At 39.8% G+C, this 19,082-nt stretch overlaps 1 protein-coding gene across 4 annotated transcripts in view; it reads left to right on the top strand.

Annotated features, from left to right (window-relative positions):
- The first annotated feature begins 1,618 nt into the window (after positions 1-1,618).
- The window catches only part of SIN3A (SIN3 transcription regulator family member A), a 50,863-nt gene continuing 33,399 nt past the window's right edge, over positions 1,619-19,082 (top strand). Inside the window, exons 1-9 of one of the 4 annotated variants that reach the window (XM_021694064.1) lie at positions 1,619-1,980; positions 5,867-6,043; positions 10,418-10,524; positions 11,222-11,504; positions 12,561-12,812; positions 13,505-13,657; positions 13,778-13,936; positions 15,672-15,761; positions 18,511-18,629. In XM_021694064.1, coding sequence (XP_021549739.1) covers positions 1,792-1,980; positions 5,867-6,043; positions 10,418-10,524; positions 11,222-11,504; positions 12,561-12,812; positions 13,505-13,657; positions 13,778-13,936; positions 15,672-15,761; positions 18,511-18,629 — 1,529 coding nt within the window. In that variant the 5' untranslated portion in view covers positions 1,619-1,791. The remainder of the gene's footprint in view (positions 1,981-5,866; positions 6,044-10,417; positions 10,525-11,221; positions 11,505-12,560; positions 12,813-13,504; positions 13,658-13,777; positions 13,937-15,671; positions 15,762-18,510; positions 18,630-19,082) is intronic. The other 3 variants (XM_044918401.1, XM_021694065.1, XM_021694066.1) reach the window with 3 other exon arrangements.

Genomic DNA, 19,082 nt, shown 5'->3' with positions numbered 1-19,082 from the left:
ACCACAAGTTGCCAACCACATAGTCCATGCCAATTAAAACTTCTGCCAGTAGTATTTCCCTGTACCCTCACCCACACTCGACATCATCATTTTCTTTTAATTTTTGCCTGTTGCTTTGGGGGTAAGTATCATTTTACTTTATATTTCTTTGATTACTACTGAGGCTGTATATGGCCTTCCCAAGTAGTTTTTAAGCTTTTATAGGACACCTACCACCTTCTTATCTGCTCCCTGAATATTTGCTAATTGAAAGAGTGAATGGTGCCAAAGCCTTCCCACTTTGTTGGGTTGAGGGTGAAAGGATGAATGAGCTAAGTGTGGGAGAGGTTAAAGAAAGCTGAAGTTGCTCAGTGCATGTGTGTCTTAAATAAGTAAAGGGACTCTTCTCCCTTTATTTCTTATTCTGTGAGAGGTAGGAGATACTGAGGTGGTTAGGAATTTAGGCTCTGGAGGTAGATTTGGTGGATTGATATTCCAGCTTTGCCTATTAGCTGTGCAGCCTTGGGCAGTTTACTTAATCCTTATATTTCAGTTTCCTCATTTATAAAATAAAGAGTAACAGCACCTTATAGGGTTGTTGTGGGGATTATAATAATATTTATAAATTGTGTAGAATGGTGCTTGGGATTCATTATATACTAAATATTATATTAACTATTAACTCTTTATTTTTTCCCTCTGCATGGTCAGTATTTGAGTGTGTGACGTGGTAGGACTGTGGGGAATGCAGATAAAGGTGTAAAGGTAGGGACCTTGAAGAAGCTTTGGATGTTGGAAAAGCCCTGAAAAGACCAGACTGGATTCCTAGCCAGAATATTACTAGACTTTTTATGTCCTGCAGGAAAGAAAGTGCCCCTCTACAGAGGAATACTATTAATAAGGAATTCTGGAATCTCCTTAGTGTTAAGGAATGTTAGAGTCAGAAATAACCTAGAAATGATCTTTTCCAACCATGTCATTTTAGTCTTTTTTTTTTTTTTTTAAAGATTTTATTTATTTGACAGAGAAAAGCGAGAGAGGGAACACAAGCAGGGGGAGTGGGAGAGGGAGAAGCAGGTTTCCCTCTGAGCAGGGAGCCTGATGCGGGGCTCCATCCCAGGACCCTGGGATCATGACCTGAGCTGAAGGCAGACGCTTAACGACTGAGCCACCCAGGCGCCCCCAATCATGTCATTTTATAGTTGGAGAAACAAACTCACACGGAATGAGGAAGTTGTTGAAATGTACATAGCTCCTTAAGTTGGCAAGTCTAGAACTATCGTCCTCTTACTCCAGGCCTACTGCTCTTTCATGATAGCATTTAATTGTTGAAACAATTGATATTTTAAAAATTAGACCACAATTATAGTACTAGGTTTTGAGAGGAGTTAGAAAGAAGCACTTGAATGTTTTTGTAGCATGTGAATGTGTCATTGATGTTAGGAATGATGGCGTTTGAGAAGAAAACTAGAGAATAAAGAAGGGAAAGGTGTATTTTCATGTTTTTAAATGGAGGTTATTTTTCAACTCTGTAGTCCCAGGTTAATTCAGACTATGTTATTATTTAAACTTATGTCTTTTGAGTTATGATACACTGTCCACTGTGGGGCCTGTGTGTGCAAGCATGCACTTAAACTAGCCAGTGATCATCTTCAGGATGAAGTAAATAGTTGGTTTTGGGAGTTGAGCTTATAGTAAATTTGGGTGACTGGTCCTAAGTTGTACACATCACATTGGAGTGTGAACTGGTTTGCATATCGATGCTTTTGGTTTCTGCAGGTTTTGTGGTGCATCCCTGAGCATGAGCGCAGAATGAAGCGACGTTTGGATGACCAGGAGTCACCGGTGTATGCGGCCCAGCAGCGTCGGATCCCTGGTAGCACAGAGGCTTTTCCTCACCAGCACCGGGTGCTTGCCCCTGCCCCTCCTGTGTATGAAACAGTGTCCGAGACCATGCAGTCAGCCACGGGAATTCAGTACTCCGTGACACCCAGCTATCAGGTAAGCTGGAACCCAGCAAGGGACTCAGTGTAAGGGAGGGGCATTGGTGATTATGTCCAATGAAAAAAAAAATTGTATTAAGCATCCAGTTAGATACAAAATTATATTTATGGGGTATCTGTAAGTAAGATATAACAAATAACAGAAACAATGTATATTTGGGTATTCACCACACAGGTTTTTAATTTTTTATTATTTTTAAATTATTTCTATTTTTTAAATGTTTTTAAGTAATCTCTACACCCAGTGTGGGACTCAGACTCACAACCCCGAGATCAAGAGTTGCACGTTCCATTGCCTGAGCCACCAAGGAGCCCCTTAAAGATTTTATTTTTAAGTAATCTTCACACCCAACTTGGGGCTTAAACTTACAACCTTGAGATAAGAGTAACATGCTCTACCCACTGAGCCATCAGGCACCCTTATATTTTTCTCTTTAACTCACTTTTTTTCACTCGGTGAGGTTCCCGAGACTTACCCTATTTTTGTGTGTAAATAATTGAGTCATTTTCACTCTTTTATGAATTTTATGAATATATCCCATCTACTTATCCATTTTTCTTTTGCTGTACTCTCAGGCTGTTACCAGATTATTACTTGTAAAGGTGCTGTGTGACTTTCTCCTGGTGCAGTGGGGCTCACAGTGGCAATCCATGACAAGATAAGCTTGCACCAGAATTTAAATCAATGTGCTACTTTTTTTTAATCAAAAAAAAAAAAGTGTTGCCGTGGGGAAACAAAGGCAGCTGAATTAAATAGTGTGCTTATTAGTGAAGCAGTTGGTTTACATTGTGGTGCAAACTCCTTATCTTCTTGCAGCCCGCTCAGCAGGTTTGAGGGCACATGAAGAAGAGTTTTTCGGGTATCTAGGAGAGGGATTGCTGGGTCATAGGGTGTGCGCGACTTCTCCTTTAGCAGGTAACGTCAAATTGTTTTTCAGAATTGTACCAATTTATATTTCCACCAGCATTGTATATTCCTATCATTCCATGCCCTGACCAGTGCTGATCTTTCATCTCTTACCTCTTTACTCTGTTTTGTAGAAATGGAAGAAATTTGTTTTTTGCCTTTTTTAATTATGAAAGTAAATATCACCATGGTTTGTTTTTTTTTTTTTTGAAAAATGATCCAAGATGACTTCTTTCTCTGACCCCTCAGACTTTAAGCCATTCGTGATTTCTTGGGTATCTATAGTCACCTGCCTACCTCTCTAGATACACTTCTCTTTTTATGTAATTTGAATGATACAGTATACACTGTTATGCTATTTGCTCTTTTCACTTAATATATACTGGACAACTTTCCACTTAAATACGTATGTATAGATCTAAGTAGTTTTTAAGAAATCACTGCATTTATAATATTCCATTCTAGGTCAGTCTAAATCATAATTTATTTAACTGGTCTGGAGAGGCCTTCTTCAACCTAACATGTTAGTGACTTTTAAAAAGTTATGGCTGCTACTGGGAACATAAATTAGTGTAACCTTTCTTGAAAGCAATTTGACAGTTGTGGCAGATTCTTTACTTTTTGACCTAGCAATTCCATAACTCCATAAATTTCTCAGAATTTATTATAAGAAAACAAGGAAGAGGGGAATCCAGGTGAAGTAGGAGATGGTGATTCTTTAGGTGTCATTCTTTCTCAGGAGTCCCCCTTGCAGTAGTACCATGCCCTCCTGTGGGACTGAGGGCCACAGTCAGAGGACTTTTGCAAATCGAATCTTTAAGTTAGATCTTGGAAGAAAGAAAGGCTGCTTGTTTTTCTTGGGTGATTACTTTTATCTGAACAGATTGATGACTGTTTCTCATACTTGAGATAGTTGCATCTATTCATATATTAGAAACTATAAGGTGCTCATATAAAACTAGTCATCTCAAGTATTTATAAGCTCCAATTAAGCCTTTTAAAAAACTGCTCAAAACATGTATGTTGGAATATAGAAGCTCAGAATAATAACCCTTCTTGCTAGAGATATAGTAGAGCTTTCAGAATTGTCCAAATAGTTTCTTTTTACTCCTAATGTGTAACTATTGTTTGTGGGGATTTGTAAGTAGTTGTCTATTTCCCACCCTCCCCTCTGTCCAGGGGAATCTTTTAAATTTGTGGGGACTTCAAAAAAAAAAAATTAATCCTCTCTTACATTGTAGTATACAACTTCCATTGTTTAGATTAAGTCTCATGTTGTTTAGTCTTCTTATTTTGGAGACGTGCAAATCAAGGATATTGTCCTTCCTTAGTTGTCTTCTGTGGTGATTAACAGTTCTGAAACAGGAAAATAAAAAAAGTTTTGGAAATTTTGTGTAGCATTTTTCGCAATAGAAATGGAAGGAAAGGAGCTTGTGCTTTATTTCACTCTAAGCTTATAAGAGGATGAGAGAAAGAATAGAAAATAATTGTTTGAGGCCAAACCACTAACAATTTGGAAGAAAGTTTTGTTCAGCAAATAAGGATAGGCAAAATAAGTAGGTATAGAAGTAGAAAATAAGGATAAGCAAAATAAAGCAAAATAAAAGTCTTCTCTAATTCCATCACCACAAGATAAAATGCTAACATTTTGCTATATATTTGTCACCTAAGGTTTAAAATCTTTTTATTGATTTATAGATACTGTTTTCTAAAAAAATATTTAGAAGTTTAAAACCATATGCAGCACATGAATACATTCAACTCAGAGATTATGAACACTTTATAATGTGAAAATATATGTATTTATATCAGTGCTATTCAAAGTGTGGTCCACAGATGGCTGATGTGCATACTTTCTTATTAGTCTGTAATGACATGTGTATAGAAATTGAGAGTATTTAGGAACTTACAGCGATTTGGACATAGTAATTTTGTAATATATCTGTAAAATGTGGGAATGGAAATTATGGGCTTACCTATTTTTCATTTCACTTCTCTAGTAATTCCTTTTTATTGTATTTTATAAAAGTAGTGGCCCATGATGGATTGGAATTGAAGAAAAAAAACAAACAAAACGGGTCCTTTGCCATAGATAGTTTGAGAAGTATTGAGCCATATAATTTTTAATAGTGGCAGAGAATTCTGTTGTAATATGGGTGATTTCATTTCACCAGTTCCCTTTTGTGGGAAATTTGGGTTTCTAATTACTGATGGTCCCCAACTTAGGGTAGTTTGACTTCCAATTTTTTTCTTTTCTTTTTAAGATTTTATTTATTTATTTGACAGAGAGAGAGACAGCGAGAGAGGGAACACAAGCAGGGGGAGTGGGAGAGGGAGAAGCAGGCTTCCCGCTGAGCAGGGAGCCCGATGTGGGGCTCGATCCCAGGACCCTGGGATCAGGACCTGAGCCGAAGGCAGACGCCCCTCCAATTTTTCAACTTTATGATAATGTGGAAGTGATTTATAGTAGAACCCATACTTGGAATTTTGACTCTGGGTCTTTTCTCAGGCTAGCACTATGAAGGACTGTACTCTCGTCTGATGCTGGGCAGTGGCAGCCTCCGCTCCTGGTCAGCCATGTGATCACGAGGGTCAACAACCGATACCCTCAGGCCATTCCAGTTTTTCTCTCTTAGTATAGTAGTCAACATATTACCTGAGATATTCAACACTTGCTTATAAAATGGGCTTTGTGTGAGATGATTTTGCCCAACTGTGGCTACTGTAAGTGTTCTAAGCACATTTAAGGTAGGCTAGGCTGAGCTGTGATGTTCGATAGGGTAGCTGTATGAAATGCATTTTCGACTTAGGATATTTTTAGCCTAAAATGGATTTATCGGGACGTAACCCCATCGTAAGTCAAGGAAGAGCTGTAATTCTGTGTGTGTGTGCAAAGGTACGCATGCATGTCTTCTAGATGCATCTGGGGAAGAATGTAGAAGCCTTGACGTTTCTTGTCTGCCTTTTGTCGCCCCAGGTTTCAGCAGTGCCCCCGAGCTCTGGCGGTCACGGGCCCAGCATCACAGCGGTTCACAGTGGCCACCATCACCCGGCCGCTGTGCAGCCCCATGGAGGCCAGGGGGTCCAGAGTCACGCTCATCCCGCCCCGCCAGTCACACCAGTGCAGGGACAGCAGCAATTTCAGAGGCTTAAGGTGATATTCAGCTCCTCTTCTTCCATTAAAAAGTTCTGTCTCTCAGCAGGAAGCATTGGCTTTGGTCTATTAGTAGTGGCATTATAACTTTTAACATGCCAGACTAGGGGTTGAATCACAAGGAGTTTTACTTTGTTTTTGTTTTGAAACCTACTTAGATTTCCCATTTTACCCTCAGTGCCTGATCCAGAGAATTACATTCAAGAAATGTTTTTGGAATGTATGAATGCATGGTACTCAGACGTGTCAGGATAGAGGGACTGTTTTCGTACGCAATAAACAAGGTCCATTTTTTTGGATACCTCCTTTTGAACTCTTAGTTCTTAGTACGGCAGAAGGTTTTATTGAGCATACACATGGTTGGCTATGGTCCTGTACAGTTACTGGGTCCAGTATTACCTTACGATTTAATCTTTTTATCCCTGCTTATAAATAGCTGAATGGGCTGGCATCTTCCAGTCCATCCTTAGTAAAACACATGCTCCTTTTTTGGGAACATTTATAAAGGTTGGGGAAGACTATAATTGTGAATGAAGTGTCAGTGTTTTCATCTGTTCTGCTGAGTATGTGCTGTAGGTTTTCAGTGCTTTTGAAATTCATGAGGCATCTGTGGAGAAGTGAGGCTTGTGTTCCCAGCTAACCCTCTCTCTGCTTACTGGAATGTTACTTTTCAAAATAAGTGATTGTTGGAGTAAGTGTTCCAGATTTCAGTTTTTCTAATTTTACATTTATATAAAATTTCAAATCAAGTTGCAAGAAATACAAATTAAAGAACTATAAAGAAATGGGATGTTGGGTCTTCATTTGGTCCTATCAGCCTAATTAAATAGTTTCCAGGTAGGAATGAAGAGGATACTCTTGGACACTTCCATGCGTAGCAAACATTTCAGCCCTCTCTTTTCCTTGATACTTAATCTAGTTCTCCCTGATCCCTGCCCACATTGGTTTGAGTTCTCAGGGACTTGTTTAATTTTGGCCTAAGGAAACTAAGTGCTACATAAATATAAAGCATACCAAAACTAAACTATATAGAGGGATTTTGTAAAATTTATTTTGTCTATATTAAGTAATTAAGAGTTGACTATACTTAAAAAAAAAAAAAAAGAGTTGACTATACTTAGGCATAGTCTTTAAAGAGAATACAAATTATTTGGGCCTGAAACTTCACTCTGGGCTCTATCTTTGGGAAAATTTGTGTAAGCTATATTGATGTTTTTCTTTTTTTTTTTTTAAGATTTTATTTATTTATTTGACAGACAGAGACAGCGAAAGCAGGAACACAAGCACGGGGAGTGGGAGAGGGAGAAGCAGGCTTCCCGCTGAGCCGGGAGCCCGATGTGGGACTCGATCCCAGGACCCTGGGATCATGACCCGAGCCGAAGGCAGTCGCTTAACCAACTGAGCCACCCAGGCACCCTATATTGATGTTTTTCTTAAAACATTTTGCCTGTCTGCTTGTAGAGTGATGGCTGTGTACCAAACTGTATTATTGCCATGAACTTAGCATTTCACAAAGTCCTGAAAATATTTTTTAAAGTTGGTTTGGTATGATTTAATTCCATATTAATACGGTATTCAGCAATTAGTTAATACCTTAATGATGCCAAAGAGCTTCTAAACTTGCTGTTAAACTAACAAAAATGTATATTTCTATAGTCTTTTTCAGCCAGTCCTATCAAAGCACAGCACTATTTTACTCGTCTCCCTCACTTGGGTATAAGTATACAGATGTGCTTTGTTTTACAGAAACTGTCAAGGAAGCAAGAAAGGGTTCTGGAGTTGGGGTTATAGAGTGAGTCATGGGCGGAGTCAGTTGTCTGTTCCTTCTCTTCTCACCCTTGTATATGATTCCTGGATACAATAACATGTTGAATTCCCGTTCTGATGAGGAGGGGTAAAATGCTTTTTTGTGCCTCCATTGTAGCTTCATTCATTGTATTCCCACATTGCCTGCCATTTTTGGATCAGTCTTAAAATGCTTTACAAGCATTTGAATCAACTTCAATAAACCATTTATATTCTATAATGAGGAGTGTTCAGTGAAAATACTTAGGTTATTTCAAGCATCAGCATTGTCTATACCTTTTTTGTCTTTGGCAGATTGATGACAAGAAAGATTTGAATAATTTCAGGCATGTTTGATGTGATTTAGCTACTTGTTGAATGCTAGCAGCATAGATATTTGGCACATCTTTAGCAAGTTCTCTTTACAGTTGTTTGTGTTTGTTTCCCCTACAAGATTGTGAACTTTAAGAGGTTAGGGACCTCAATAATAAATGCCTGTTGAAGTGAGCCAAGAAAATACATCAGCAGACTCGGGGCCTCCCCAAGTGCTTCCCTAGGACTGTAGCTTCAGAAGGACCAGCTCCAAGTTGTTTTCTTCGAAGTTGTGGTTCCTAGAGCCGCATACACTCTTTTATAAAGAGTTGAACTATACTTTAGATAATGAGAGAATTTCCTCACTGTGTTTACATACAGATAGTATATTTGTTTGTTTATTGGGGTGGAGGGGCAGAGGGAGAGAGAAAATCTTAAGCAGGCTCCTAGCCCAGCACGGAATCCGACATGGGGCTCGATCTCACAATCCTGAGATCATGGCCTGAGACGAAATCAAGAGTCAGACTAAGCCACCCAGGCCCCCAGATATTTCATTTATAATGTGGTTGTCATTCTGGGTATTTTTTAAGCATAGTGTTGGTTTATAACTAATTTAAATAGTAGTTCACTGTGACCAGTACCTTTTTTTCTCTAGACAAAACACATCACATAATTTCTTTGATTCAGGCATCTGCACTTTTTCTCTCTGTAGTAATTATTATTATACCATAGCATGCTTACTTTTTTATTCACAATTTTGTGTTTATTTTTGACAGTTCCTCTTTTGTCATGTGGTTGTGAATGCTGTTCTTTTTTTTTTTTTAAGATTTTATTTATTTTGACAGAGAGACAGAGAGAGAGGGAACACAAGCAGGGGGGTTGGGGGAGGGAGAAGCAGGCTTCCCACTGAGCAGAGAGCCCGAAGTGGGGCTCCATCCCAGGACCCTGGGATCATGACCTGAGCTGAAGGCAGGCGCTTAATGACTAAGCCACCCAGGTGCCCCGTGAATGCTATTCTTAAATATCTTCCAAAGTCTTTGTTTCTTCTGCAAACTTAGTGAGTTTTATGTTCCATCAGCTTGGTCATTAATGAAACATTTCAGTATGGAAAGTTCTGAATATGAAGGGGGAGAGGGAGAGAGAGAATCTTAAGAAGGCTCCTCTCCCAGCCCAGGGCCCAATGCAGGGCTTGATCTCACCACCCTGAGATCATGACTTGAGCCAAGATCAAGAGTTGGACGCTTAACCTACTGAGCCACCTAGGTACCCCTAAACTGTTTTTTTTTTTTTGGTCTTTGTTTTGTTTTTAAAGATTTTATTTTTTTGAGAGAGAGTGGGAGCACAAGTGAGGGGAGGGGCAGGGGGACAAGCAGACTCCCCGCTGAGTGTCGAGCCAGACCAGAGGCTAGATCCCAGGACCTTGAGATCATGACCTAAGCCAGAGTCAGATGCTTAACCGACTGAACCACCTATGCACCCCACCCCTAAACTGCTTCTTAATAAGATTTACAAGGCCTTTTGGGATCTAGATCCTGCTTGCTCTCCTGTCTCTTCTCTTGTCATTCTTCCTACCACGTTCCTCCTTTTCACCACAGATCCTTCAGCCAAACTAAACTGTTTTCAGTTTTCCCAGTGTACCAGATGGTGTCCTGTCTGGGATTTTGCTCATGATGCTTCCTCTGACTTTCTTTGTAGGACTGTCTTCGTTTGTGCTAACTTGTACTCATCCTTAGGACTCAGTTTAGATTTAGACGTCACTTCTTGGGGAAGCCCTCCTTTATGTGCCCATGGGTTTTTTTTAGTGCAGAAGTGCCCTTCCCATGTGCTCTCTGGGCATTCAGTGATCCCCCATTTACCCCACTGTATTAGAATTCCCAACTAGATGTGAATGAACTTCTGTAGAGCAGGGGCTGTGGCTTGTTTGTCATTGACTCCTTAGTACCTCATGTTGGGCCTGGTGTAGTATGTTGTAGCTTAGTAGATATTTGTGAAACGAATAAATGAATGAATAAGTGAAATATTAATGTGATGATTTTTTCACTAATGATTCTCCCCAAAATTTTCCAAGGCAAGGCTACAAATTTTATGAATTGATTTTTATTTTAAGCTTGAGTCTTATTATTGGCATCCATACTAATTTTTTAATACTCTCATTTATATTTACTATATTTTTTATTTCATTTAGTACGTTAATTTTATTTAGGTATAAATCATTTGTTTTTTAATAATTCTTGGCTTACTTTCTTTTTATAACCTTGAGATTTATCCCTACCTCAGGTGGAAGATGCGCTGTCCTATCTTGACCAGGTGAAGCTGCAATTTGGTAGTCAGCCTCAGGTCTACAATGATTTCCTTGACATCATGAAGGAATTTAAATCTCAGAGGTAAAAGATCTATGTGGTTGTATTCAAGCTTTGTGCTTGAAATGTTGATTTTGGAGGGAGGATATGGCTCATTCTCATGCGCTGAAAGATAAAGGGTGCCGTCTTTTGGGGGGTTTAATTTTTAGGGTCTTGCTTTTATTTTATGTATTGCTTTATTGATGACAGTTACGGGTCCTAGACCTTTGTATTCTCCCTATTGGTTAATTTTTCTTAACTAAAATTTTTCTTAGTACTTCACCTCAATCAGGGAAATAGACTGGTAATGATGAGGCTACCGGCTCTTTGAGTTGATTTAAGATACACTAATATTCTGGCATGGTTCACTGTTAGAATAATTCATGAAAAACGTAGACACATAATGATTTATACTGGTGTGTCAGAGGGTGGATCTTGCATGGGAATTGCTGCTTTAGATTAACTCTGAGTATCTGCTTGTTAGGACTGTTATCATGAATGTAGATTCTGTTCAAAATTGTGACCAAACCTCTTTGAATATGGGGCTAAAATTGCTTTGCAGTGTCAGAGTTCTTTATGTTTTGTTGATTTTGTAATAATGCAGGTTGATTTTTACTTGTTTTCCTGTTCAGAGAACCTAGCGGAATGTGTATTTTTTTCTTAATAGGGTGTTGTCAAGCTTGCCACTTTAATTTGTGTGTGTGTGTGTGTGTGTATGTGTTTTGTTTTTTGTTTTAATCAGCATTGACACTCCAGGAGTGATTAGTCGTGTGTCCCAGCTGTTCAAAGGCCACCCTGACCTGATTATGGGCTTCAATACCTTCTTGCCCCCTGGCTACAAGATTGAGGTGCAAACCAATGACATGGTGAACGTGACAACTCCTGGCCAGGTTCATCAGATCCCCACCCATGGCATCCAGCCCCAGCCTCAGCCACCACCCCAACATCCTTCCCAGCCTTCAGCCCAGTCAGCCCCAGCTCCTGCCCAGCCAGCTCCTCAGCCCCCACCTGCCAAAGTCAGCAAGGTGAGCACTTGGAATACTTTGCATCATGTAAAATGCATCCCTAGAGAGCACCCTCCTTTGACATTTCCCCTTTATATAAGACTTAGAGACATCAGTTGTAGTGATTTCATCAGAGAAGATGCCATAGGCACATCCCTATAAGATGGTGTACATTTACCTTCCACATATTTATTTATCTGTTTGAATCAACACATCAGTAACCTATAAGGACTTGTTTTGTCTCCACCTCCTGCCTAGTGAACCCATGAGCACCCCAACAGATGGCCACTTTACTTGTGTACTAGTACTTTGACAGCACAGGCGGAAATGGTCTTCTGATGATCAGATTATGCTACTGCCCACAGGGCCATCATTTTATAAAAGTTACTCCCATTTACTAGATTAGTTCATATCAAGCCAAGCAGAAGACCCTATTGATGGTGGTGGTGATGGTGGTGGAATGTTCTTATTCTAGAACTACACTGTCTGATACTGTAGCCACTAGCCACATATGGCTGTCTTTAAATTTAAACTAATTAAAATAAATTCAGTTTTTCAGTTGTAATGGCTACATTTCAAGTGCTCAGTAGCCCTGGGTGGCTTAGTGGATGTATTCTATAGGACCGTGCAGTGTGAAAGAACATTGCCATCACCTCAGTTCTATTGGACAGAGGTAGTTTAGAAGATTTTTATGTGGATTTCTGCAACAAGTGTCTTTTGACATTACAGATCTATGGAGAGTGAGGGTTGGTTGTTTTTTTTTTCCCCCTCTTCTGTTTGCACCTGTTGAGTGAGCTTAAAAATTGCATTAGAAAAATTCTTCCCTGTAATTGGAGATGCAGCCACTTTTCAGGTTGTATTTAGAAAATTTGAGACTAAAATATCTGTATTAGAATGTGTGAGCCCTTTGCACCCCCTACCCCTGCCCAGTATGATTTGAGTTGGGCTAAAATGGCCTGGCCAGAATGAATTAAGGATGTTTGTTGATCAGACATCTTGTTTCTCTTTAGCTTGACCTTTTTTCCTATGTCAGACCATCTATGTTCTTGAGGAGAATAATGACTTTTTTCTTTTTAGCCTTCCCAACTACAAGCACATACTCCAGCCAGTCAGCAGACTCCCCCTCTCCCACCGTATGCATCCCCGCGCTCTCCACCTGTTCAGCCTCATACACCAGTGACAATCTCGTTGGGAACGGCCCCATCCTTGCAGAACAATCAGCCTGTGGAGTTTAATCATGCCATCAACTATGTTAATAAAATCAAGAACAGGTTCCAGGGCCAACCAGACATCTACAAAGCGTTCCTGGAGATTTTGCACACATATCAGGTAAGAGAGTTGCCCTTTTAGTCTGTCTTAACCAGGTCACACGCTGAGGGCATCTGGTCGGAGAAGAACTTGAATAACCATTATTATGTTCTCTAATTGTTACTGGAAGTCAACCGGTTAAAAACTGTGATGTGTGTTTATAAAGCTAGTTTGATTTGCCTGACTTTAATTGCTTTATAACAATTAGACAGGATTTTTAAGTTACTGCCCTGTGAAGCAGATGCTTATTATCTGGGGGGCTTAGAGGATGGTTTGTGTAGTGTAGTTCATCTACAGTTGAAGGAGGAGACATTTCTCTAATGTCTTGTGTTTTATTGGTTGGTAATGGTCCCCTGGGCATTCACATATACTGTCCTACTTTTATTTATTCTTTTATTTTTTAAAGGCTGTTTATTTATTTAACCTCTGTACCCAACGTGGGGCTCGAACTCATGACCCCGAGATCAAGAGTTGCATGCTCTTCCAGCTGAGTCAGCCAGGCACCCGTGTCCTAGTTTTAAAAAAATTGTCAGCCACCATCTTCCACTCATTTCTCACCTTAAAAGCTTGCAGTTAAAACAAGTGCTAAGAACAGAGACTTTTCTTCTTAGGTACAGCCCGAGTAGATAACATCCCAGAAAGTGTGCAAAAGGGAGTCATTCAGAACAGTGGCCCTCTAATATGATACCTTCCCATTTGCAATTTCCTGTCAGAAAGAGCAACGAAATGCCAAGGAAGCTGGAGGAAACTACACTCCAGCATTGACTGAGCAGGAGGTCTATGCCCAGGTGGCTCGTCTTTTTAAAAATCAGGAAGATCTGTTGTCAGAGTTTGGACAGTTCCTACCAGATGCCAACAGCTCTGTGGTAAGTTTTACTTAGAAAGAACTACACTATTTAGAATTATTATCTTAAATAAGTTAGGAAGCTGAAAACAGAAGCTGACTTTTTTTAAATGATATAATTTTTTTCATGTGTCTTACTTAGCTTTTAAGCAAAACAACGGCTGAGAAGGTTGATTCCGTGAGAAATGACCATGGAGGCACTGTGAAGAAGCCGCAGCTGAACAACAAGCCACAGAGGCCCAACCAGAATGGCTGCCAGATCCGTCGGCACTCAGGATCGGGAACCACCCCTCCGGTAAAGGTGAGAGTGGGCGGCGGCTGCAGGTTGTTCACGGGTTCTTATCCAAGCGTGTTGAAAGTTGGATCATGGGTACTCAGAGTGAATTGGTGTATGTCACAGAAACTCAATGCAAAGCTTCTTATCTGGCTTTGCAAAAGAATGTTAGAATATCACTGATTACACAAATTACTGAACTTTTTGAGTTTTTATTGTTTTCTCTATATTTTCTCTCTTCTTTGCTATTAGCCATCATGTCTTTTTTTGTTTGATGCTAAAGGTTTCTGAGACTAATTTTTCCCTTCCTCTGACTTGGTGCCTTCAACCTGCCTTGTGATAATAAGAAGGAAGATTCTTAAGCTAATTGTTTCAGAAATAAGTCAAGTGGTCTCTAAAGTCCTCCTGTGAGTAAAGTGTGTATACTTTGTGAGATCTCTTTGGTCTAGAGGCCCATCCTGCCCAGGTTTCTTTGTTGGGTTGCAAGATCTTATCTTTATCATTTTAATCTCCAAGGCAGGACCTTTGGGCTGTAGCAGGAGGGGATCTTAAATTTCTGTTAGTGACGTATCACATGATGCTTCTCATTATAGTAAACATTGGTGGTCTGCCTGTGGAAAGCTAAGCTTGTGCTCTTCCACTTTGATGTGGTGCAGCTGTGTTAGGGACAGAGCTAGGTGTATGTACTGAATGTTGCTTCAGTGAATTCTAAAGCAGTGTGTAATGTGGAAGAGATGGACGTGTCTGCAGAATCTAATGAATGAATAATAAAAGTTAGTGGAATTTCTAACAGTAGGAGGTGACTGGTGAACAAGCAGAGGACTACAAAGACTGACATGTTAGGTGTTGCTCACACTTTTGAAATCAGGCTATTTTTTTAGTGTTTGTAATGGCTTTTCCTTTTGAAAGCAGATTGAACGTAGAAATAGTTTATATTTCGTCACTTCAGTAAAGAGTGTTATATGGGTAGCAAAAATGAGGTTGGCAGTTAAGCTCCACTCTTGCATTGGTCCCCACCCACACTTGATTACCCTCAGGTGGAAACACTAGAAAGGGGGATTAGAATTCCCTACCTACTTTTCTCCTTAGGCAGCCTGAGCAGCAGAGGCTTTGGCTCTTGAGAGTGCGCACTCTGAGGTGGTCAAGGTAAATGTGCTGCTTCTCGCAAAGTTTGTGCATTTCTTTGCAGGTAGTTGAGAGATGGCTTTTTAAAAGTGAATTCTTGCTTGACAGTTAGGTCATGGCCTACTCATTCCCTTTGAAAACGTAATCTTAAATTGGTCCAAGTAGATCTTGCTGACGAGAGAGAGTCATTCCTTCTCTTAGGAAAATAAACTGGGCCTTTTTTCATGAATTTTTAAATTGAATTATAGTTACAGGTTAAAGATTGATTTCTATCCACTTCCGCCAGTGTGCTCAAACTCTTCGCCTCCACCTCTAAGAAGCGGAGATAGTGGCACTAGGTTCAAAATAGTTACTTTTGGCTAATGGAAAAAGTAAGAATGTTCTGTTATCACAGTAATGAGGTGACCATTTGTAGAGAGAATATTTGGGAAATAGAATGATCTGTGAACCTCAGGGTGAGATGGAGAAGATGGGTGGAAATCTTTTAGGGGGAAAAGTGAGTGAGTGATTTGAATTCTCTCATTTGTTGCAAATTATTGACAGCAGTGGTCAGTGATGACCCATTGAACACAGATGAAAATAAAACTCCAAGAACACTACTTGGCTCTTACATGTTTGTATTTTTCCTTTTTTGCAGAAGAAACCTAAACTGCTCAGCTTAAAGGATTCTTCCATGGCAGATGCCAGCAAGCATGGTGTAGGAACAGAATCATTATTTTTTGATAAGGTGAGTAATGACTGAATTAGATTTAATATAGGCTATTAATGCCAAAAGAAAATCACCCTATCCCCAAGAAGATTTTGTTAAAGAGGCTTGAAGCTGATAGGACTTTCTGCCTGTTAACGTAGTTTCTAAGTTGTAGGTCCTTTCAGGCTACTGGAACCATTAGCACAGGTGGGGAAATATAGCATTGTCTGTTTTGGTTTTGTGAAGTAGTTTACAGCGTTTCCCATGGTGGAAGACCGCTTTTAAAAAATGCGTGATGTTACTCTTGAAAGATGTTTGGAGCTACCCACCGTATGTCCAGGTCTGTACCAGTTGTTGAGGACTTCAGATGACTTGTGATCTTCTAATTGCTTGTGGTACTTATATGTGGTATCGCATACAGGGTTTGTGAGATTTCTGATATAACTGTATGTTTTCAAAGTTCCCTAGGTGATCCTGATAAGTAGCCAGCGTTGTGATTACTGGTGTAAACAGTGTTGTGTGGTGTATTGGTTTAACTCTCCCCCTATGTCTGACATCCTCCTTGGAGTCAACTTGATGACTACCAGCCTGCTTTCATCAGGGTAATTGGTAACTGTCAGACTTCTCACTGACAGGAACCAGCCTGGAATGATCTGGTGCAGATTTACCCTGTCTTGCAACTTTGGGTTTTTTGCAAAAGGGCAGGTGTTTTAGCATCTCCATGATTGGTGCCTCCTGATCTCTCTCTAGCCTGCTGCGCCTGTGTGAGCTATCCTGCCTAACAGTTGAGTCTTTGGCTCTGATTTGAACCATTCCTGAGGGCTTCCTGGGCATTTAGTGCTTTTAAGGGAAATGTGGAAGCCCAGCTCACAACCAACAAATGACAATGAAAGAGTGGAGGGGTGGGATGTGAATAAGTTAATTTTTTAAAGAGTGATGGTATTTTTTTGTTTGTCTTTGGAGTACTTATTTCTTAGAGACACGTACTGATATATAGTTGACCCTTGAACAATGCGAGCTGAAAATCTGAGTATAACTTGTGACTCCCCAAAAACTTACTGTAGACCAGAAGTTTTATCGATAATATTTAACAGTTGAGTAACACATATTTTGTATGTTATTTATACAGTATACTGTATAATAAGCTAGAGAAAAGAAAATTATTAAAATCATAAGGAAGAGAAAATACATTTACAGTGCTGTATGTATCAAAATTCACGTGTAAGTGGGACACAGTTCAAACCTATTTTGTTCAAAGGTCAGCTGTAGAGATGAAATGTCTGAAATTTGCTTTAAAATTCAGTGGTGGAGGAAATGGTTATAGATGAAATAAAATTTACTATATTGATCATTGAGGCTGGGCAAATACATGGGGTTCATTAGACTATTCAGTCTACTTTTGTGCATGTTTAAAGGCTGATAAAAAATTAAAAGTCAGTCAATATTATGTATACAAAAAGGACAGTTCTCTTTCATCTTTGGCTTTGTGAAAAGGCATATTCCATGTAATGTCTACTGACTGATAGTTATAAAAGTATACAGGAGCCTGGAGAAGGGGTTGTTGCTAAACTGCTTGGTTTGGTGAGGATCTGTCTACAGTCCTCACTAAAGGACCACAATACTAAATATTTACTTTCATTGTTTTTTTTTACTTTTTAAACTTTTTTTTTTTTTTACAGTTTTTTTTTTTTTAAGATTTTTTTTTTTTTTTTGTCAGGTAGAGAGAGTGAGCACAAGCAGGGAGAGCTGCAGGCAGAGGCCGAGGGAGAAGCAGGCTCCCTGCTGAGCAAGGAGCCTGATGTGGGACTCGATCACAGGACCCTGGGATCATGACCTGAGCTGAAGGCAGACGCTTAACGACTGAGCCACCCACTGAGCCACCCAGGCGCCCCTAAATATTTACTTTTGAAATTGAAACTCCACATTGGTCATCTCGTCAGGCTAGTTTTACCTTGTGTATGACATTGAACATTTTTTGGTTTTTGGATGTTAAAGTGCTCAGTATTATAAGTGGAGGAAGGAAAAGGATCAGTTCAGAGGACAGAAGTGTCTTATTTAAAAAATTATTCAAGATTACCAGAGTTTAAAAACAGTGTTGACAAAGATTATTGCTGTAACCATCTGTTAGGAGAAGCAACAAAAACTAGGGTAACTCTGATATGGTTGGAAAATCAAGCATATAAGAACGTAAATGTAATACTCTAGGATCTCATTTATATATTTTTTTATCGTGGAACATTTTAAACATGTGAAATGAAGGAGCCGAGTGAAATGACTCCTCATGTACCCATCATCCAGCCTCCACAGTTCCCTCCTACTAGCCAGTGTACTTGTTTCATATGTACTCTCACCCACCCCGGCTTACTTGGAGACAAATCCTAGATAGTATGTTATTTCATCCATAAGTATTTAGTAAGTTTCCTTTTAAAGTGACACTTTTCTCAAACATAATCATTATCATATCTAAAAAAACTAATATCAGCTCCTTTAGTATCATCAAATAACTATTTAAATTTCCCAATCTTTTAATTCTTTTTTTTTAAAGATTTTATTTATTTATCAGAGAGAGAGAGAGACAGAGGCAGGCAGAGGGAGAAGCAGGCTTCCTGCTCAGCAAGGAGCCCGATGCGGGACTCGATCCCAGGACCGTGGGATCATGACCTGAGCCGAAGGCAGTCGCTTAACCGACTGAGCCACCCAGGCATCCCAAATTTCCCAATCTTTTAAAAGCAATCTGGGATCTCTTGATTTCCCATCTAACTGTTTCTCTTCTGGTTGTCTCCATAAGGTCCGAAAGGCTCTGCGGAGTGCAGAGGCCTATGAGAACTTCCTGCGCTGTCTTGTTATCTTTAACCAGGAGGTGATCTCTCGGGCTGAGCTTGTACAGCTAGTCTCTCCTTTCCTGGGGTAAGTGGAGTGAAGGGCTCAGCCTTGACGGGTGCTATGGAGGTGAGGGTATGTGATGGGCAAACATGATTTGATCATGGTGGGTCAGTTAGTTAACTCATAAAATGTCAGTGTCACAGGAGTCCTCCAGGAATTCTTCTAGTTTAACTCTACAGATGGAAAAATAGGCAGAGAGGGCATCGGCCAAGACTAGTGGTTTCCCGATGCACTGAGCAGTGTTGGATGTTTATAGAGACCAATCTTCTGGGGTTCTAGAATCTTGACTGTATTTGACAACCTAAGAATGATCTGAGCATTAAAGCGGTCTTCTTGATTAGAAGAACAGCTGGTTATTGCTTAGTTTCGGTGCAACTCTTCCATCAGTACCCTAACTGGTCTTGGAGCACTCTACAAGAAAAGGGGAAGCCAGATGCTCAGAAGCAGGACTTCTTAGGCAGGAAATAATAATTGTCA

This window comes from Neomonachus schauinslandi, chromosome 9 (assembly GCF_002201575.2).
Source record: "Neomonachus schauinslandi chromosome 9, ASM220157v2, whole genome shotgun sequence".
In the NCBI taxonomy this organism is placed as follows: Eukaryota; Metazoa; Chordata; class Mammalia; order Carnivora; family Phocidae; genus Neomonachus; species Neomonachus schauinslandi.
This window is presented reverse-complemented; position numbering and strand designations above follow the sequence as displayed.